Source organism: Streptopelia decaocto (genome assembly GCF_964273445.1).
Source record: "Streptopelia decaocto genome assembly, chromosome: 3".
Classification (NCBI taxonomy): domain Eukaryota; kingdom Metazoa; phylum Chordata; class Aves; order Columbiformes; family Columbidae; genus Streptopelia; species Streptopelia decaocto.
Window position 1 is genome coordinate 6415032 of NC_138656.1, and position 15645 is coordinate 6430676.

Genomic DNA, 15645 nt, shown 5'->3' on the forward strand with positions numbered 1-15645 from the left:
TTGAATACGAATCTGAGATGTTCAAATGTTTATGAAGAGCAATTACATTTAAACGTTTGAGGTCTGCAAATATTCCTCAGGCCCATCATTGCAAAGCACTCTTGCAAAAATCATCTCCACCTGCATTTCTAGTTTGTGTTCCTTAATTACTTGGTCCGATATGGCCTCTCATGAGCTACATCGGACTCCGTAATCTCTTTTACATATTGACATATATTTCCTTCATATTAACACTAGTTTTGATTGCCTGTAGTTTCTAACCTCTGTTTTAAAAGAATTATCTGAATTAGTAGAATGCCTTAGAAATTAATGATATTTCTTTAAATTTACAAATTATCTTTTATCTCATTGTTTCTAATATTTTCATTTTTGATACAATGTATTTCTATTAGAGGTGCTACAGCAAACACTTCAGAACAACAAACCAAACCAACCCTTAACACAAATCAATCGTCACACTCCAGCCAAGAAAGAGCCTTTTCCACCTACTGTATTTTCCCTGCACCATTGATACCTTAATTACCAACACTAATACCAACATCACCAAACAACAGGGTTTCTAAAATTGTATCATCTAGATCTGCCTTTGGCTCTTCCCTTTCCAACACTTGCAGTGCTGGAAGACATTGTACATGTGTAACCATATTAATGAGAATGCAATATTAATAGCAAAAAGTTGAATTTTCATGTAATGTCATTTAGGCGCAGAAGAAAACACAGCTAAGTGCCCAAAAGTCCTTCAGGCCAATTTAAACCGTTTATTTCCAATATATATTAATGAAACACTTCTAAACAGCAATATTTCCATTAATTAGTTCTATGATCCAAAAGTCTTCAAGTATTTAAAGGAGAAATTAACGAAGCACATATGTAATCTTTTAAAAATATACAAAAACCTTGTATACAAAATTTCTTCAATTTGTATTTATGTTACTACCTTCTTTATCAATAGAGAGATGCTTTACAGACTTCTGTGGAATTAAAAACATTAAGACCACTCAGCAATAAACTTCTGCAGAAATGTTCCTCTTATTTATAAATACAACCATAATTATGACGTTTTGTAGCCATCTTCAGCACTTTTATTATCTTCAAAAGGTGGCATTATACAATGTGTAGTTTTTCAATAATAGTACAAAACAGTATTTGTTGTGGCAGAAGACAAGAGTGATTATTACTCTACTTACTTCAAAACTCACCACCATAATTGACTTTTTGGGAAGTTTTAGGTGGATGGGAATCAGAGCAGGGGGTAGTACCTTTAACGCATGTTACCAGTTAGAAGAACTGAGACTAAAGTGAAGTCTGAGTAAAAACAAAGTTCGGTTATTTAAGTTTCTGCTTTTTCCTTGCCTGAAACTCTTCGGTTTTATTTTTGACAGATTTTATGAGCATTGACAAGGCAGGATCTATGGCTTTCTTAGCGACCTCTCCTTTCTTCGCCACCTTGTTCTCCTGCCCCTTGCTTGTCTCCTGAAGATCTTGCTCCTTTTCTTCTCTTCGCCGAGCTTTCTCTTCCAAGATCTTTTCTACTGCTTTTGTCTTCTTGAAATTTGGATCGGAAGGATCCAAATTAAACAGGGGAGAAGTAAACATGGCTTGGAATCTTCTATCGGCAACATCGACCTGAAGGCAGAAACGGAGTATTTATTTTCAGTGACCTTTACTCACGATAGCAAAGCTTTTGAACACAATAAAATATGAGCTGCCTAAGGAGTCACAGCTCATGAGACTGTTCATCATCCCTGGAACTGCTCCAGTCACAACATCCCAGTGAGCATGCAGGAGAGAGCCAGAAGATACTATTGGTATTAATTATTGGTAATAAAACAGACAAGTGAACGCTTGTACAAATCCCGCCCATGCCTCTGTCGGCAAGCCGCGGAAAGGCTTGTTGTTGAGAATGAAAGCAGCAGTGGTATCAATCAGAACAAACATACCAATGAGTATTTTAGTTGTACAAGGCCTTGCATAAATAGAGTCTTGTTATCTTACACAGAGTTTGAGTCTGCTCCCTTCAACACTGTATCAGAATATTTCTCGCTTTTTGAAAACAGCCTGTAACTCCCTAAAAAAGTAGATCTAGTACTTCTCCTTCAGATAGAGAAAGAGAGGAGATGCATGTGAAACCACCCAATTTGTCCTGGAAATAATGGATATCAACAAAGGTTCTAGCAGAGTACACCATTACCTGGAAGTCATCTTCTAGTAATTCTTTCTTTTTCATTAAAAGCTTCTTTTTCTTCTTGCTCAAATTCTGTTGTTCTACAATCTTTTTATAATTAAAATGTTTTCTGGCATCATCCTCATCATCCATCATAAGCAGGGCCATTTCAGCCTGTTACAAAATAAGAAAGTTCACATACACAATGAAATTAAGTTTTCTAGCATATTGTTAATAAAGCCTGTATGAGTCTACATACATATAAATGAGTTGCGATAAGGTTGTCAGAGCAGTGTTATTTCATCCATAACAACATTCTTTTAACATTGCGGTGTAATATTAAATACAATAGTTTATTTGCTTTTTGTTATGTATAGAATAATTGCAAATGCCCACATTCAACTTTCAAATGGTGAAAACTGTACACCATAACTTAGAAATCCCAAACAGAAATCTTGATATTTAAAGCGCAAAATAAAAAAATTAACATATATTCAATTTAATAAATCTAGTCAATTAACTTGTTCTGAGAAAGAATGAGAAGCAAACACACAATAGCAAACAATTCCATTTTCAAGGTTAAAAGCCTACAGGACAAGGTTTGAACACACAAATGTTTCATACCATGCTGATGTTAAAAGTAAATGTTCAGCAACACCCAACACACAAACATACATGGATAGTTTTAAAGGCAGAGAGACTATCAGCACAACCAGTTTGGCTTCTATGCCCCTACATTTCAGTGTTACCTGATGCCGCTGAGCTGGGCTCAACTAGAACCTTCCAGAAAGATACTCTGGTGTGATCTTAACACATCAAGGCATGGACCTTCTACCATTCTCCTTGGGTAGTTTTTGTTCCAAAAGCTCTCACTATTAAAATGCTACAGTTTTATTTTATTGCCATCCTATAGAATTCAGTAGTCTCACTCACAAACATATTTGCAGAATTCAGGCAACGCAACATCAGTACCTCTTAACATTTTAAACCACTTTACCTTCTGTTTTTCAACTTCATCTTCATCCTCTGAGGTACTTGCAACTGATTCTGGCTTCTTCTTTAAACCTAAGTGCAAATATAGGACATGCACACATTTATTTGAGCTTATGCAAGAGAGCATCATTTACCTATGAATAGAACCTCTAAGTGTGTCTCACTTTCTTGTAATCAATATTTAAACATCAGATGCAGAAAAAGACTGAAAAGAAAGACCAGTTAGACTTAAAGCAATACAAATCCACTCAATAATTGTTGACCTTAAAGAGGCAGCAATATTCAAGTGGCATTAAAAAAGTCAACAAAAATAACAGAAAAAATGATTTTACTGTATTTTTTCATAGAGAGTAGAGAGAAGTATTACAACAATGCAGGCAGACATGTGAAATTGTTCCACTCCCAGGGCGTTTTAAAGATAAATTAGTTTATATACTCATAAATGTAATTGAAGTGTTCTGCAGTTCTCAAATTGTTCATTCTTAAGAAGACAATGCAATAAATACTTTAGAATAAATAGCAAATGCACATCTCTTCTCTGTAGCCAGTCTGCCAGCTGAATAGGGGTGTATCAGTCAAAAAGAAGAACAATAAAAAGGACAAACAGTTTAAAAAATTTACATGCAAGGCTAAATACCCTATTGTGCTGTTAGCCATGTTAGGGCAAAAAATCCTTGTGAAAAAGACATGAACAGAATCACAGGAATGAAAATATGATTGATTTAGAACAGACTGAATTGAATATTCTTCTGGTGGAGCCTTCTTACTCTCTTAGAGTTTACTTTAGATGCACAGCGCTGATTAGACAGGCACAATGAATAGTAACATCATAAGACATTAGTCAAACACAAATTTTAACAAACAGACCCATTTAGCAATCCTGTGGAATACAATTCTCTTTGGAAGGCCTGCACACCTCAGTCTAGAAGGAGCAGGGAAAGCAGAAGCTTTCCTGACCTGAACCGCATACTCTGACCTTTGAGTTTGGAATTAGATTCCCAGGCAATTTATTACAGTCCGCTGGGGGTACTCTTAAGGAAGATAATTGGCCCCACTTTGTTAAGCCAGATTTGTAGTCGGACTAGGAATACAAACATGCCAGAAAAATGTCGAGTTACATCGCTACTCTGGAACAGGACACATTTCTTCAAGAAAAATTTTTCCTCCCTTGACTATTCTCTTGACTATTTCCAAATGAATTCCAAGCTGGAAAAGGACTTCTAGAAGAAACAAACCACCACCACCAAACTATAAACTATCCAGATGAGCAATGTCACCAGCTCAAGAACTAAATTGTTGATTTAGTAGTTCCAGAAAACATGCGGGAAAATCAGATTCAGATATAATACTGTTACCTAACCTACACAATTTATATTAATGTGTGGAAGGGAGAAACAAATGCCTTATGTAAGACTTCAACAACTATGAAATATTTTGTTTCTTCCCAGACCTGGATAAACTACAGAAGATGAAACAGGACACAGAGATACAAACTGGAGACAATTATTCTAGAAGTTAAATCAGTAAATGGCTTAGCCTTCCCACCCAATGCTGAAAGAAGGGCTCCTCAAGTCACCTCTCCTTGTCTTTCACTGTATATAGAAACCCAGAGCTTGATGATTGCCGATCTTCATGCCTTCAGACACATCTGCTGCTGCATATGGGGGTGAACCAGCCACTAGTATCAAACTATTTATTTCTTCCTATGGCCCTGTGCAGCTAATAAAAACAGTCTGGTACCTGAAGTTTACTCTAAGCACTAAAAACTTTGCATTGTGCTGAAAATAATTTGGTTTCAGAATTCACAAATACACAATTTTCTCTTTTTCCTGACATAGTCCCTCTCCCCACATATATTCAGCTCCAGAATTTATTGATTTTGCACATCAACAACTTTCCAGTGCTAACAGTAAAAGCTTATCAGAATTTTGATACTTGTACACAGACCGACCCCAGGCTAAAAACTCCTCTCACAAGACCTCTCACCTTACTCAGCAGCTTGAAAATCAGTCTCAAAAGCCTTGCAAAGACCTGTATCTTCCACGTACCGGTCCCAAAACTATACACAGATTTTGCTGTCAGCCTCTTATGTCCCCGCAGTCATACTGCTACCTTCCAGCATTAAAAAGCCATCAGTTCCTACATATATCATAAATTAGATCATGAGAAGGCACCGAATGGTTTGGAACCTGTAAGAGTTACAATAACCTAACGTAGCCCTTTCCTCAAAGAGAGATCAATAGAAACTATGTTTAATAGTCTGAAATGTTCTGAAACTATTCAGTGATCTCCAAGAGCAGGATGTTGCTCTCGTGTTAATAAGCAATTACCCTATTCATCTATTAATCTTCCAACAGTTTAAGCTACAAAAGTCATCCTGTCTTACATGAACCCTTTCTAAGAGCCCACAGAAACAAATGCAGAAAGACTGAAACTGGCCAAGGCAAATGAAAGTTTTACAGCGCTTTTTGAAATCGTATGAGCATCAATGTAAAAAAAAAAAAAAAAAGACAAATCATGTTTTTCTTGACAACATCAAACTAGAACCAAGCTTCTGAAACACAACATCAAGGCTCATATATATATGCAGCATTTTACATTTTAGCCTGTGGTACTATTGAAGAGCCACAAAGGGATGATGCGCATGTGAAAAGTTTGTGCAGGGCAAGCACTGTGATGAATTTCAGGAGTGTAAATTTGCACACACGCTCTTTGGGCACAGCAGGCACAAAGAATTTGCTCTCTCTCGCCTCTCCCAGGATGAAGCATCCACAGAGCAGGAATCACCGCCAGCTTCACAAACAGTCTTGAAGAACAAAGACAAACCTGATGAATTCATGCTCGAGTAGACTTGCCGTAACTTCCAGTTTTCCTTACATGGCACTCAAATTTAGCAGGCCCTTTGGCTAATAGCTCCTTATGTTCTTGCTTCCCTTCAGTTGCCTCAGTTTGTGAAAAACAAACTTACACAAGACCCATCCACATTACAGTCAAGAAGTGAATTCAGTTTGGGAGCAAATAAACCACCGCAAAACCCTAATGATACTACTATGTCCTCACAGTTTCTGCTCCGGTCCACCTGTGTCTGCAAATATATCCTATCATATGCTTTTTCAGCATAATCTAAGATCATCTGACAGCCAGTTTAAGGGAGAAATTTCAGTCTTTCAGGGGAATTGTGGAAGGCTTATGAAAAATTATGATCATGCGAGTTATTGCTGCCTGTACCCTAAATACAAAGTTGGCAGAGCTACCACCTACTTCAAAGAAGACCGTAACCCATTTTCCCCAACTGGATAAGCTCGCTGTGCTTAAAACCAACCCCAGCTATGAGACAGAGGCTGTTCAGGGTAAACTTGCTGAAAGCCAGGCAAAGTTGTGCTGTGTAATCATCCTTCAAATGTCAACTGGCTTGCAGCCAGCCACTGTACTCTTCCTTTCAAAGTTCTCCAGAGTTAGCCACATTCTGTTTTTCTCCTCCTTCTCTGTAGATTATCAGTAATCTTGCAGACAATAGCTTCACTTTCTTAACCTTTATGTCTATTTTACTACCCCCAAAGACTCCACGCACACTAAAAGCCTGTTGGCTGTGTTATGGACAAAAAGGTTTAAAAATCTGCAGACACAATTGTTCTCTGCTGAGCCCCTCCATGACAGAAAGAATTTCTTGCATAACATTTTTTTCAGAGATTTCACAGAGAACACCGAAACATTAAACATTAGTACAAAAGTACGTACATAATCCTTCTAGTAACAAAAAAAGTGGTGGAAGGAAGGAATAGCATCTTTACAGTAAGTCCTGAAACAGCCTATATACACAAGTCAGCAGGAAAGCATGGCAGAAAACAGCATTGCATGACACCTTCAATTGTGATATTTTCTGTAAAACATGGATAGGACTTATCATACTGTTCTGTGCTTCAGACTATTAAGACATGTACATAAGTAGGTTAAGATACAACGAAGTCCAGATTTTGGTTTTTAATTCTTTACTTTCTCGTAATATAATCTTCAAATAATCAGGACAGAAGCCTATGCTGTCTGGTATCAGATTAAAAGTAACTTACTCTTCTAAAATGGAACGTGGATCTGCACTGCTATACTAAAAAATAACACAAACCAAAACAACAAACTGGTGATATTTGTAAATCTGTTGCTATCTTATTTTCATTTGTTTGTTTCCTTAATACCTTTTTTTTTTTTAATTGTCTTTTTTTCTTAATACCATAGTATGAGCCACCCTTAGGTTTTGGGTCCCAAAAGCATGGAAAGCCAGGAACTCAGACTTCTTGATTATTCCTTCCTTAACATTTTAACCAGCTAAATCATACACAAATAAATTTGCTGTTACCACAGGAAATGCCACCTTAAACATCAGACTAAAAAGCCTGTAAAAAAACTATCAAAAAAATCTAAAATGGACAAGTTGTTTCCTAAAATATTACGTTTCACTATTTGGGTTTCCAGGCAGGCAGAGTACACCAGTAAAAATGTCTATCAGACTAAGATAAAACAAAACTGATTGCTTCTGAAAGACAACTTTGGTTATGATGCAAAAAAAAACCATTTGACATTTATGTAATTGCCCCAAACTTCAGAGAGACCCATCCATATCGGGCTCCTCCTATATAAAAGAAAACAGGCTTTGAAAGTAATGAAGTTCTTTTCTCTGAAATATTTAGGGGAGCAAATGGTCAGCTTCTTTCTAACAGCTGTCCCCAGAAATTGGCTAAATAACAGTCTCTGGTGAAAGCAAAGAGAGTAGTGTTCCCCACCATTCCACATATCACAATAAGCATCATTTCACAAGAACATCACCTGCAACTTTAGGCAAATGACACCAACTTTATTTCACTCTGAATGTGCTATCTCTGCATTTACTCTAGCCTGACTTTGTTTCTAAAGCTCATCATTTAAAGAGAGGGCAGATTTATTCCAGAAGTCACCTGTCTTGACCCACCTGTTTTCTTAAGTTCTTCAGCAAAATATGGGTCGTTGAGATCAACATCAGATGGAACTTCATCTTCACTCTGGTCTCTCTCAGCAGTAGCCTGTAACAAAGCATGGACGTTATTTCAATCAACATATAAACTATTACTTAACTTTCACTGGAATCAGATGTTTCTTCTGTTGGTAACTATGAAGATGAAAACTGAAATACTGAACATCATGAAACCAGAATATACTAAAAATCGCTAGTAAAGACAAATCAATGATTTAAAATCTGTTTCACAGATTGAAAGCTTTTAATATAGCTGAAGAAGGGCTATTTACATATTCCAAGGATCTGTAAGTTGGATGATGCACTCTCAGTCTTTCCAAACAAGTGACCGCTGCACATTCAAACTATAAAATAGTACTGGAAGCTGTATGGTTATGTATTTAGTTTATCCAAAGCAAACAGTAACAGCAACTTAAGAAAAACAAACAAACAACTTCCCTCCCAGTGGCCAATGCAAACATTACCTTTCTCTTTTTTTTAAGCATTCTTTTTTCTTTCTTCTTCTCTAGATACTTTTGCCATGGAGTTAGGTTATCCTTTCCTTCCAACCTGTTTTTGACCATTTCTTCAGCAGTTTCTTTGAGGCCTAGAACAAAAGACAGCAAGTTAAAAAAAATGAGATTAATCAGATTTTTTTTTTTTTTAAATCAAATGTTTTCTCCTTTGTAAAAGAATCATCTAGTTTTTCTTTAATAAGTCTGTGAAAACAACAAATATTGCTTAAAACATATTTATAAATAAGATTAGTTTATAGTATATGTTTTTCCAAATAAAACATTTCTTCAGTAATAAATGGTACAAGAGACAGAAGAAAAGCTTGTTTATGTGCCATCTGATTCCCAACACTCTTGCTATTCCTCAGAAAGGTCTCCCTCTGCAATCTACACAAGCCCCTTTCTAAGGATGAGTAACACAACAAAAATAATCAACAAACATATACAGAGCTTTTATATGTAATCTATCTTACTGTGATTAGTTAAGATTCAGAAACACATTTCAAATACAGTCCAGTCATTCCCATTTTTTCTGCGTGGCAAAACAAAGTACAAGAGATGAAGCTCAGGGTCATGTCACAGCTGGCTTGAACCTCTCTAGCTGGTCTCTCTGTTCCTCATAGATATTATCTGGTTGCTGTATCAGCGTGCCTCCCTCCCATGATAAAGTTGCTATATATAGTTGCTATATATGTTAATATCATCTCTATTGCTGAAACTCTTTCTCTGTGATCACACTCTGACAATACTGCAGCGTCTCTGATGACCAGTGTATTTTTCATCCATCGTTGTAAGAGAAGCAGCTATTATTTGTGTAAGTTTAAAGTAAAAATAAATTTCTAGCTAAAAAGCACAGAAAAACATAAATAAAACCACAAATAATTTCTTGCATTATGTACTAATGTCACATGACATGTATTAAGTTAAACTAGACAAGTTTTCAAGTAATCTTTTAAAGCTACTTAGTACCAGTCTGCTTTAACAACAGAAAACTATCTACAATTAAAGAACAGTACACACCTGGTATGACAGTAAACCTACGTCTATCTTCAATGCTTAAGATAAATAGAAACAGAGATTAAGGGCATAAACTCCTTGAAACGCATCAGCCTCTCAAAGAAACAAAACCAATATTTGAAAGAATATTTTCTGTTATCACTGATTACCAGTTCAAATGTTATTAACTCAAGATCAAAAATAGAAGAGAAATAAACTATCCTCTTATTTGGTTGGCCACATCAAGTTACCAAAAGTAAATTTTGAATTTAGCAGTGACATGACCTGAAAGATCAAAGGCGAAGATTTGGTGAGGAACTGTAACTATTACACCATTCACTCCGAGCTGTGCCCCCTCTGTGTCCTTTTGTTAGAGGTTTGCTGTAAGTGAGGCCCTCGAGTTTCAATTTCCCGACCTGTCAACAGTGGGAATGGTGGCTTCATACTTGGCTGAAGGAAGTTTCCTCTTTACTTCCAGAGCATGACAGTTTTCCTAGAGAAAAAGCAAACCCCGTAGAACTGCAACATATCTGGCTCTAAATAATTCTCACATAACAGGATCAGTTAAGCTTGGATGCATTCAGTAGGTTTCCATTAAATGCCACAGTTTAGGACAGGCTGCCACTGTTTCAAAGTCTAGCACTTGAAGCTGCATGGACAAGTATGTCCTAACTTTTAATTTAGCTTTTTGGATCATATGATAATATTTCACCTTTTTCCAGAGGATCTTAACTGTTTGATCTACAGATCATGAACATTTAAGTACTCAATATTTTGTCTTACTGTTTAATTTATAGCTAAGTTACTGACCGTAGTAATGCTCAGCAGAACTACCAAATATAACTGAAACCTACTCTAAAACAGAATGAAGTTTTCTATTGTGTATCATTACAGTATTCAATGCTGCAAAAACATCACCTTAAAAAAGAATCAATTAAATTACTGGAGCATCCCCATTTGACATCTAGAATATTTAAGTCCAGAATAAGACCTTCAATTAAAAGCAATCTTCATTTTTTGGTGAAAAAAAATCAGGAATGCTTTTGAAAAAGTCTTTACATCACAAACCACTTGTACGTTATGAGGACAAATACTCATTTCAGATGCAGCTTATACACTTTCAACCCTTCTTCTCAAGATGGGCACTTGCAAAACCAAAACTTTATGATGTAAAAAGATGAATGCGCTTGCCTTGCAACCCACGGGAGCAGAATTCAGTGGCAGAAAGACAATTCACTTCCCTGGCAGGAGATAACAGCCTGAGCACTGAAGTATTTTTCTCCTACCTTTGTTCACTACACACTTTTTCTTTTTAAACTTCTGTAACAAATGAGTCAGGCATCCTATATTTAACATCCTCCTTTATGACATGATTGACAGATCTTGGGAGCATACAGGAATCATGTTTACCTTCTGCCTCAAAGTTTGGCATTTGGCATCTCTTCCCCAATTCTATTTGTCCCAACCATCTCTCTTCAGCATCCCCACATCCCTATCCCAGGCCAGCCCTCTCCTGACCAAATCCTGCCCCTCATACTAGTTTTATTGCTCAAAAAAAAAAAAAAAAAATCACACTTAGACCTCTCCTGATGTCCTAGACTTAGATCCCATTCTTTCTCCCAGCTCCCAGGTTTCTCCTTTGGCCAGTGCCCACTCCTCATCATTCCTTCCAGCTCTCCTAAGTAACAAGGAACCAAAAACAGAGTTCATAATGGAAAAAAATGGGCAGCCTTCATGGACCGTTCTACCCGTCGTCAGAAAAGCAGGCAGAACATTTCTTTCTGAAAAACTGCAAACACCAATTCCTGTTCTTGCGCTTGTCGACACTCCAAAAATAATTCAAAAGCTGGAGAGCTGGTTACAACATGTCTGAAACACAAAGTGTGGACACGATCTAAAATCATATTAAACCATGCCTTATAGGAAGAAAAGTGTAGAGCAAAATAAAGATAAAGGGTCCTTCTTCTACCCTGGGAAGAAGCCAGAATTAACAGTAAGTGGGAAACTGTTACAGCCACAAAAACTGGGTAACTAAACCAGCAAGAAAATGCAAAGCCACAATAAAATAAAGATATTGCATAGGTTCACTGAAAACATGCCCCTAAGAAACCCTCTCATACAACAAGAATATTATTTCCAACATAAGTTCTTTCCAACTGTACACCTCTTCCTCTCCAAAGACAATGAAAGAGTCGTCAGCTTCCCAGAAATTTAACTATATTACTTTGGATATTATTTCACAGTATTTTTGTGGAAAAAAATTACTGCTCAGGTAGCAACCTTGTAGATTGTCTCTGAAGACAATAAATACTGGATTTAAAAAAATATATGTCACATCTCCAGAAAAAGAGAAACCCAAAATCTCAAAGGAGGTTAAAAGATTTCTGATTTATTTGCCTGGAAAATGGAATCATTTGATCCATCTGGCACAGAAGGACTTGGAGGGAAATACAGCCCTTTCTTGTGGTATCTGGCAGTCTCACGAAAAGCATTAGAGTTTCTCCACAGATTAGAATGGCTTAGAAACTACTGTCCAGACCACTTCCCGAGAAGAAGAGTGTGTTTAAGTGGTCAAAAAGGCTTTTGATTGCAAAAGGGGAAAGGAATTGTCTACTTGAGGTAGAACTATTAACTGGCCATAGATAAGGGTAATTTATACCCTTATCTATATATGTGGGTGTTTTTTTAAATGAATCACACTAGGCTTATGTAATCTCCACAAATAGGGGCCAGAAAAAGAGGGGAAAATGGTCTTCTATATTAGCATACAACCAAATTATACCTGAGTTAAAGGATGGAAAGTGTGATAAATACTATAACAAATGCAAGTATGTCGCTTCTCAGACGGGTGGGACAGTAAGGGAAGGTGGGCAGGCCAGAATTTGTACTCCTCTAAACACTTAGTTTTGAAAACTTGTGGAAGTTTAACAGCTTGCAAGTGTCACAATTATTAGAAGCTAAGATGATCCTTCTCTATTTTCAGGAAATCTAAACTAGCAAGGTCACCTTGCACATAATACCAGAAAAATAAAACACCGTGTTGCAGAAGCTAAAAGGAATGGCAAACAGAAATATTCTGATAACATCACAATTTGTCACCCCTGAAGACAAGACATCTGAAGAGTGTTCCTAACATAGTAGAACTGCTTGAAAAAAGCCCATCACCCTTAGCAGCCAAGATGTCAAGTGTGGAGAACACACTAAGCAACAATATAGATTGAGATATATATATTCCACTATAAGCATTTTTTGTGCTACATATAATCTGTAACAACATACAGTTGGGGTTCACTACACACTTTACAGAGACCTGACTGCCAGCTATTCTACCTCTGATGAAAACAAATGTTAAAGTTTCCTTCAAGCCTAGCTAAATATTTACATCTTATTATTCCCAAATGAAGAATTTAAGTACAATTAAAAACAAATCTGTGTGAAAACCTGGCTGAATAGCATCAAGAAATGCAGTTGTGATCTTCTCCTTCTTCACCTTCTAAAGGGAGGTTTGGGAGCTGGATAATGATGCATAGTAATTGTTGCTCAAATCAGATATGATTAAGAAAACAGATGGATGCTTAAATATAACACTGATTTTGTGCCTAAAAGAAACAGACCAAAGAGAGTTGGAACTACATCTAATTTATTTTTGCTGGCACTGTGGTTTATTTAAAACTATTTTGATTCAAGAATAACTGAATCATTCACAAAGTATGCTTTCTATAACCATGTGTAAATATTTGTGCCAAAACTCAAATTTTTAAACTAAGGCAAATCTCTGCCTTTCAGTTGAAAAGGTTCCTAGATTTAACTGTTGTAACTCTCTTTATATTAAATATTGGGTCAGGAAAAAGATTTTGCAATAAATCAAGCAGATTAAGGCAGATCTTGATAATAAAAACACTTCAACAGACACAAACTAGTTCTGAAAAAACTAAGGAGTCTTAAGACAAAACTATTTTTGAATTCCCAGAATTCTCCAACTGAAGATAATTAAATTGTTTTGGAATTTAAATGAGCACAAGTGTTCAAGAAAAAAAAATTTGGAGAAAATTTTTTGGAGAAAACCATATTCCAGGGGATAAGAGCTGGTAGTGGTGTTGACTGACCTCATGGAGGGGAACAGGCCAAGTAGCAAAGAAGAACACATCTGTGATTTCCAGAACCTCTGCTCTTTGATAATACTTCAACTTTTTCAGAATAAGAAATGAGGAAACATTAACACATGCTGCAAAATCAGAGCTGCTAAACTCACAGCAAATACTATAAACTACCAATGTAAAATAAACTGTGCACATGTGCACATCCAACCTGTCACTAGATGAACAAATCTGACCCAGTGCACAGACATAAAATTGACTCTAGATAGAGTCAGCCACGGTTAGGAGGATAGGTGTGTGTTGGGTTTATTGTTGGTTTGCTGTTGTTGGTTTGTTTTGTGTTATGTTTTGCTTTTTCCCATCCCTCTCTCAAAAGAGATGAGGATGCAGCAAAAGCCCTGGGAGACCCACAACAAGGTGCGGTAAGGAAGGGCTGGGACCAGATATAATACCAAACACATCCCATTTTCTAAAGTCAAGTTCAGTTGCAAGGAACTGGATTCCATCTCTACTACAGTTTCTAAACACTAATATAATTTACTTGTAACACGCAAGGCACAGCTTTAAGAGGCAGAACCTTTCAGAAAACTTATTGCTCTCCCTGTGCAAGAGAGACTAAACAAAGTTTCCTTTAGTTTCTCTTAAAACCATTTTCCATCTCCTCCAATGAATGTTTTGCTCCTAGACCTTTTTTTAACAGAATTTCACTCATACTATTTTCAAGATTCTTCGAAAGACAGACTGTGTAACAAATAAAACCCCAAACATGTTTTCCAAACCAACACCAAAAATGGTAGTTTTTCTAGCTGTTTACACAATGCCTGGCCTATATATTATAAATACAGAGCCCATTTCCAGCAGCAATTGTTGACTGTGGTTTCCACCTTCAGTCTGAAAGGTGGAAACAACCAGTCTTTGTAAAAATCTTACAACAGCTACCTGTGTATGAAAACTCATTTGTGTTGAATGCTCTGTGGCACAAAGAATCAAAGCTACTAAGTGAGCAACATCAAGAATGCGAATACTGACACACTGTGGACCGATGAAGTAAAACATGATGATACAGCTGTGTCAGCAAGCACTTGTCCTGTCCTGCACAATATGTGATTTCTCTTAAGTTTTAGGAGAATTCTTGCTAGAAATTATTGGAATTGTATAAGCATGACTGAAAACAGACAATTATTTTTAATGGCAGTGTATGCTTTCAAATATAGTTCTTATCAAGAACGAGGAATAAAACTATTCAATTCAGTTCAATCCATCTCAGTGACTCAGTACAGACCAGAACAAGATTTTTAAAGGGAGCATTTACATTCAACAGAAGTTACCAGAGTGAATTCAGAACAATATTAGTGTAAATCATATAATTAGATATGTATTCCTAGCTGGAATTAACACATCACTGGTGAAAGGGCGATTCTATTATGTCTCTGGTCTCAATATTTACAGGATCAGATCAGGCTGGGTCCTTACACCTACCGAGCCAACACAGCACCCAAAAAAGTAATGTCCCATTTCCCCAGCCCTTGGACTGCATAATTCAGCCCCCTAAGCATTCCCTACATGCTTCCATTTGCCTATTTGACTGACTAACTCAGTGGAAAAGATCCAGATTTTTTCTTCTTTTCCAGAATAATTCTGTCATTTTCTTAGCAAAGGAAATTAAGCTGGCAAAGAGATCTAACAAGTGCCAGGGCTTGTACAGGCAGTCAGGATGGGCTCTGAGCCAGGATCAAGGAGGAGAGGCCACAGTGAAAACCCTTTGTGGATGTAGTGAGTTGTTTAACTGGCTCATTGTATCTTGTGGAAGGCACGCACCCATAAATAAAAAATACACATTTAAAAAATAAATAAAGGGAAAGGGAAAAAAGAGCAGTGTGGCTGCCTTTTCATCGTAAA

At 36.8% G+C, this 15645-nt stretch overlaps 1 protein-coding gene across 2 annotated transcripts in view; it reads right to left on the bottom strand.

The window, feature by feature from the left end:
* Positions 1 to 734: 734 nt before the first annotated feature.
* ESF1 (ESF1 nucleolar pre-rRNA processing protein homolog) overlaps positions 735 to 15645 on the bottom strand; it is a 31369-nt gene continuing 16458 nt past the window's right edge. For both annotated transcript variants that reach the window (XM_082049110.1, XM_082049109.1), the window contains exons 10-14: positions 8624 to 8745; positions 8118 to 8208; positions 3162 to 3229; positions 2192 to 2338; positions 735 to 1626 (exon numbers count right to left, since the gene is read on the bottom strand). In XM_082049110.1, the coding sequence (XP_081905236.1) occupies positions 1327 to 1626; positions 2192 to 2338; positions 3162 to 3229; positions 8118 to 8208; positions 8624 to 8745 (728 nt within the window). In that variant the 3' untranslated portion in view covers positions 735 to 1326. The remainder of the gene's footprint in view (positions 1627 to 2191; positions 2339 to 3161; positions 3230 to 8117; positions 8209 to 8623; positions 8746 to 15645) is intronic.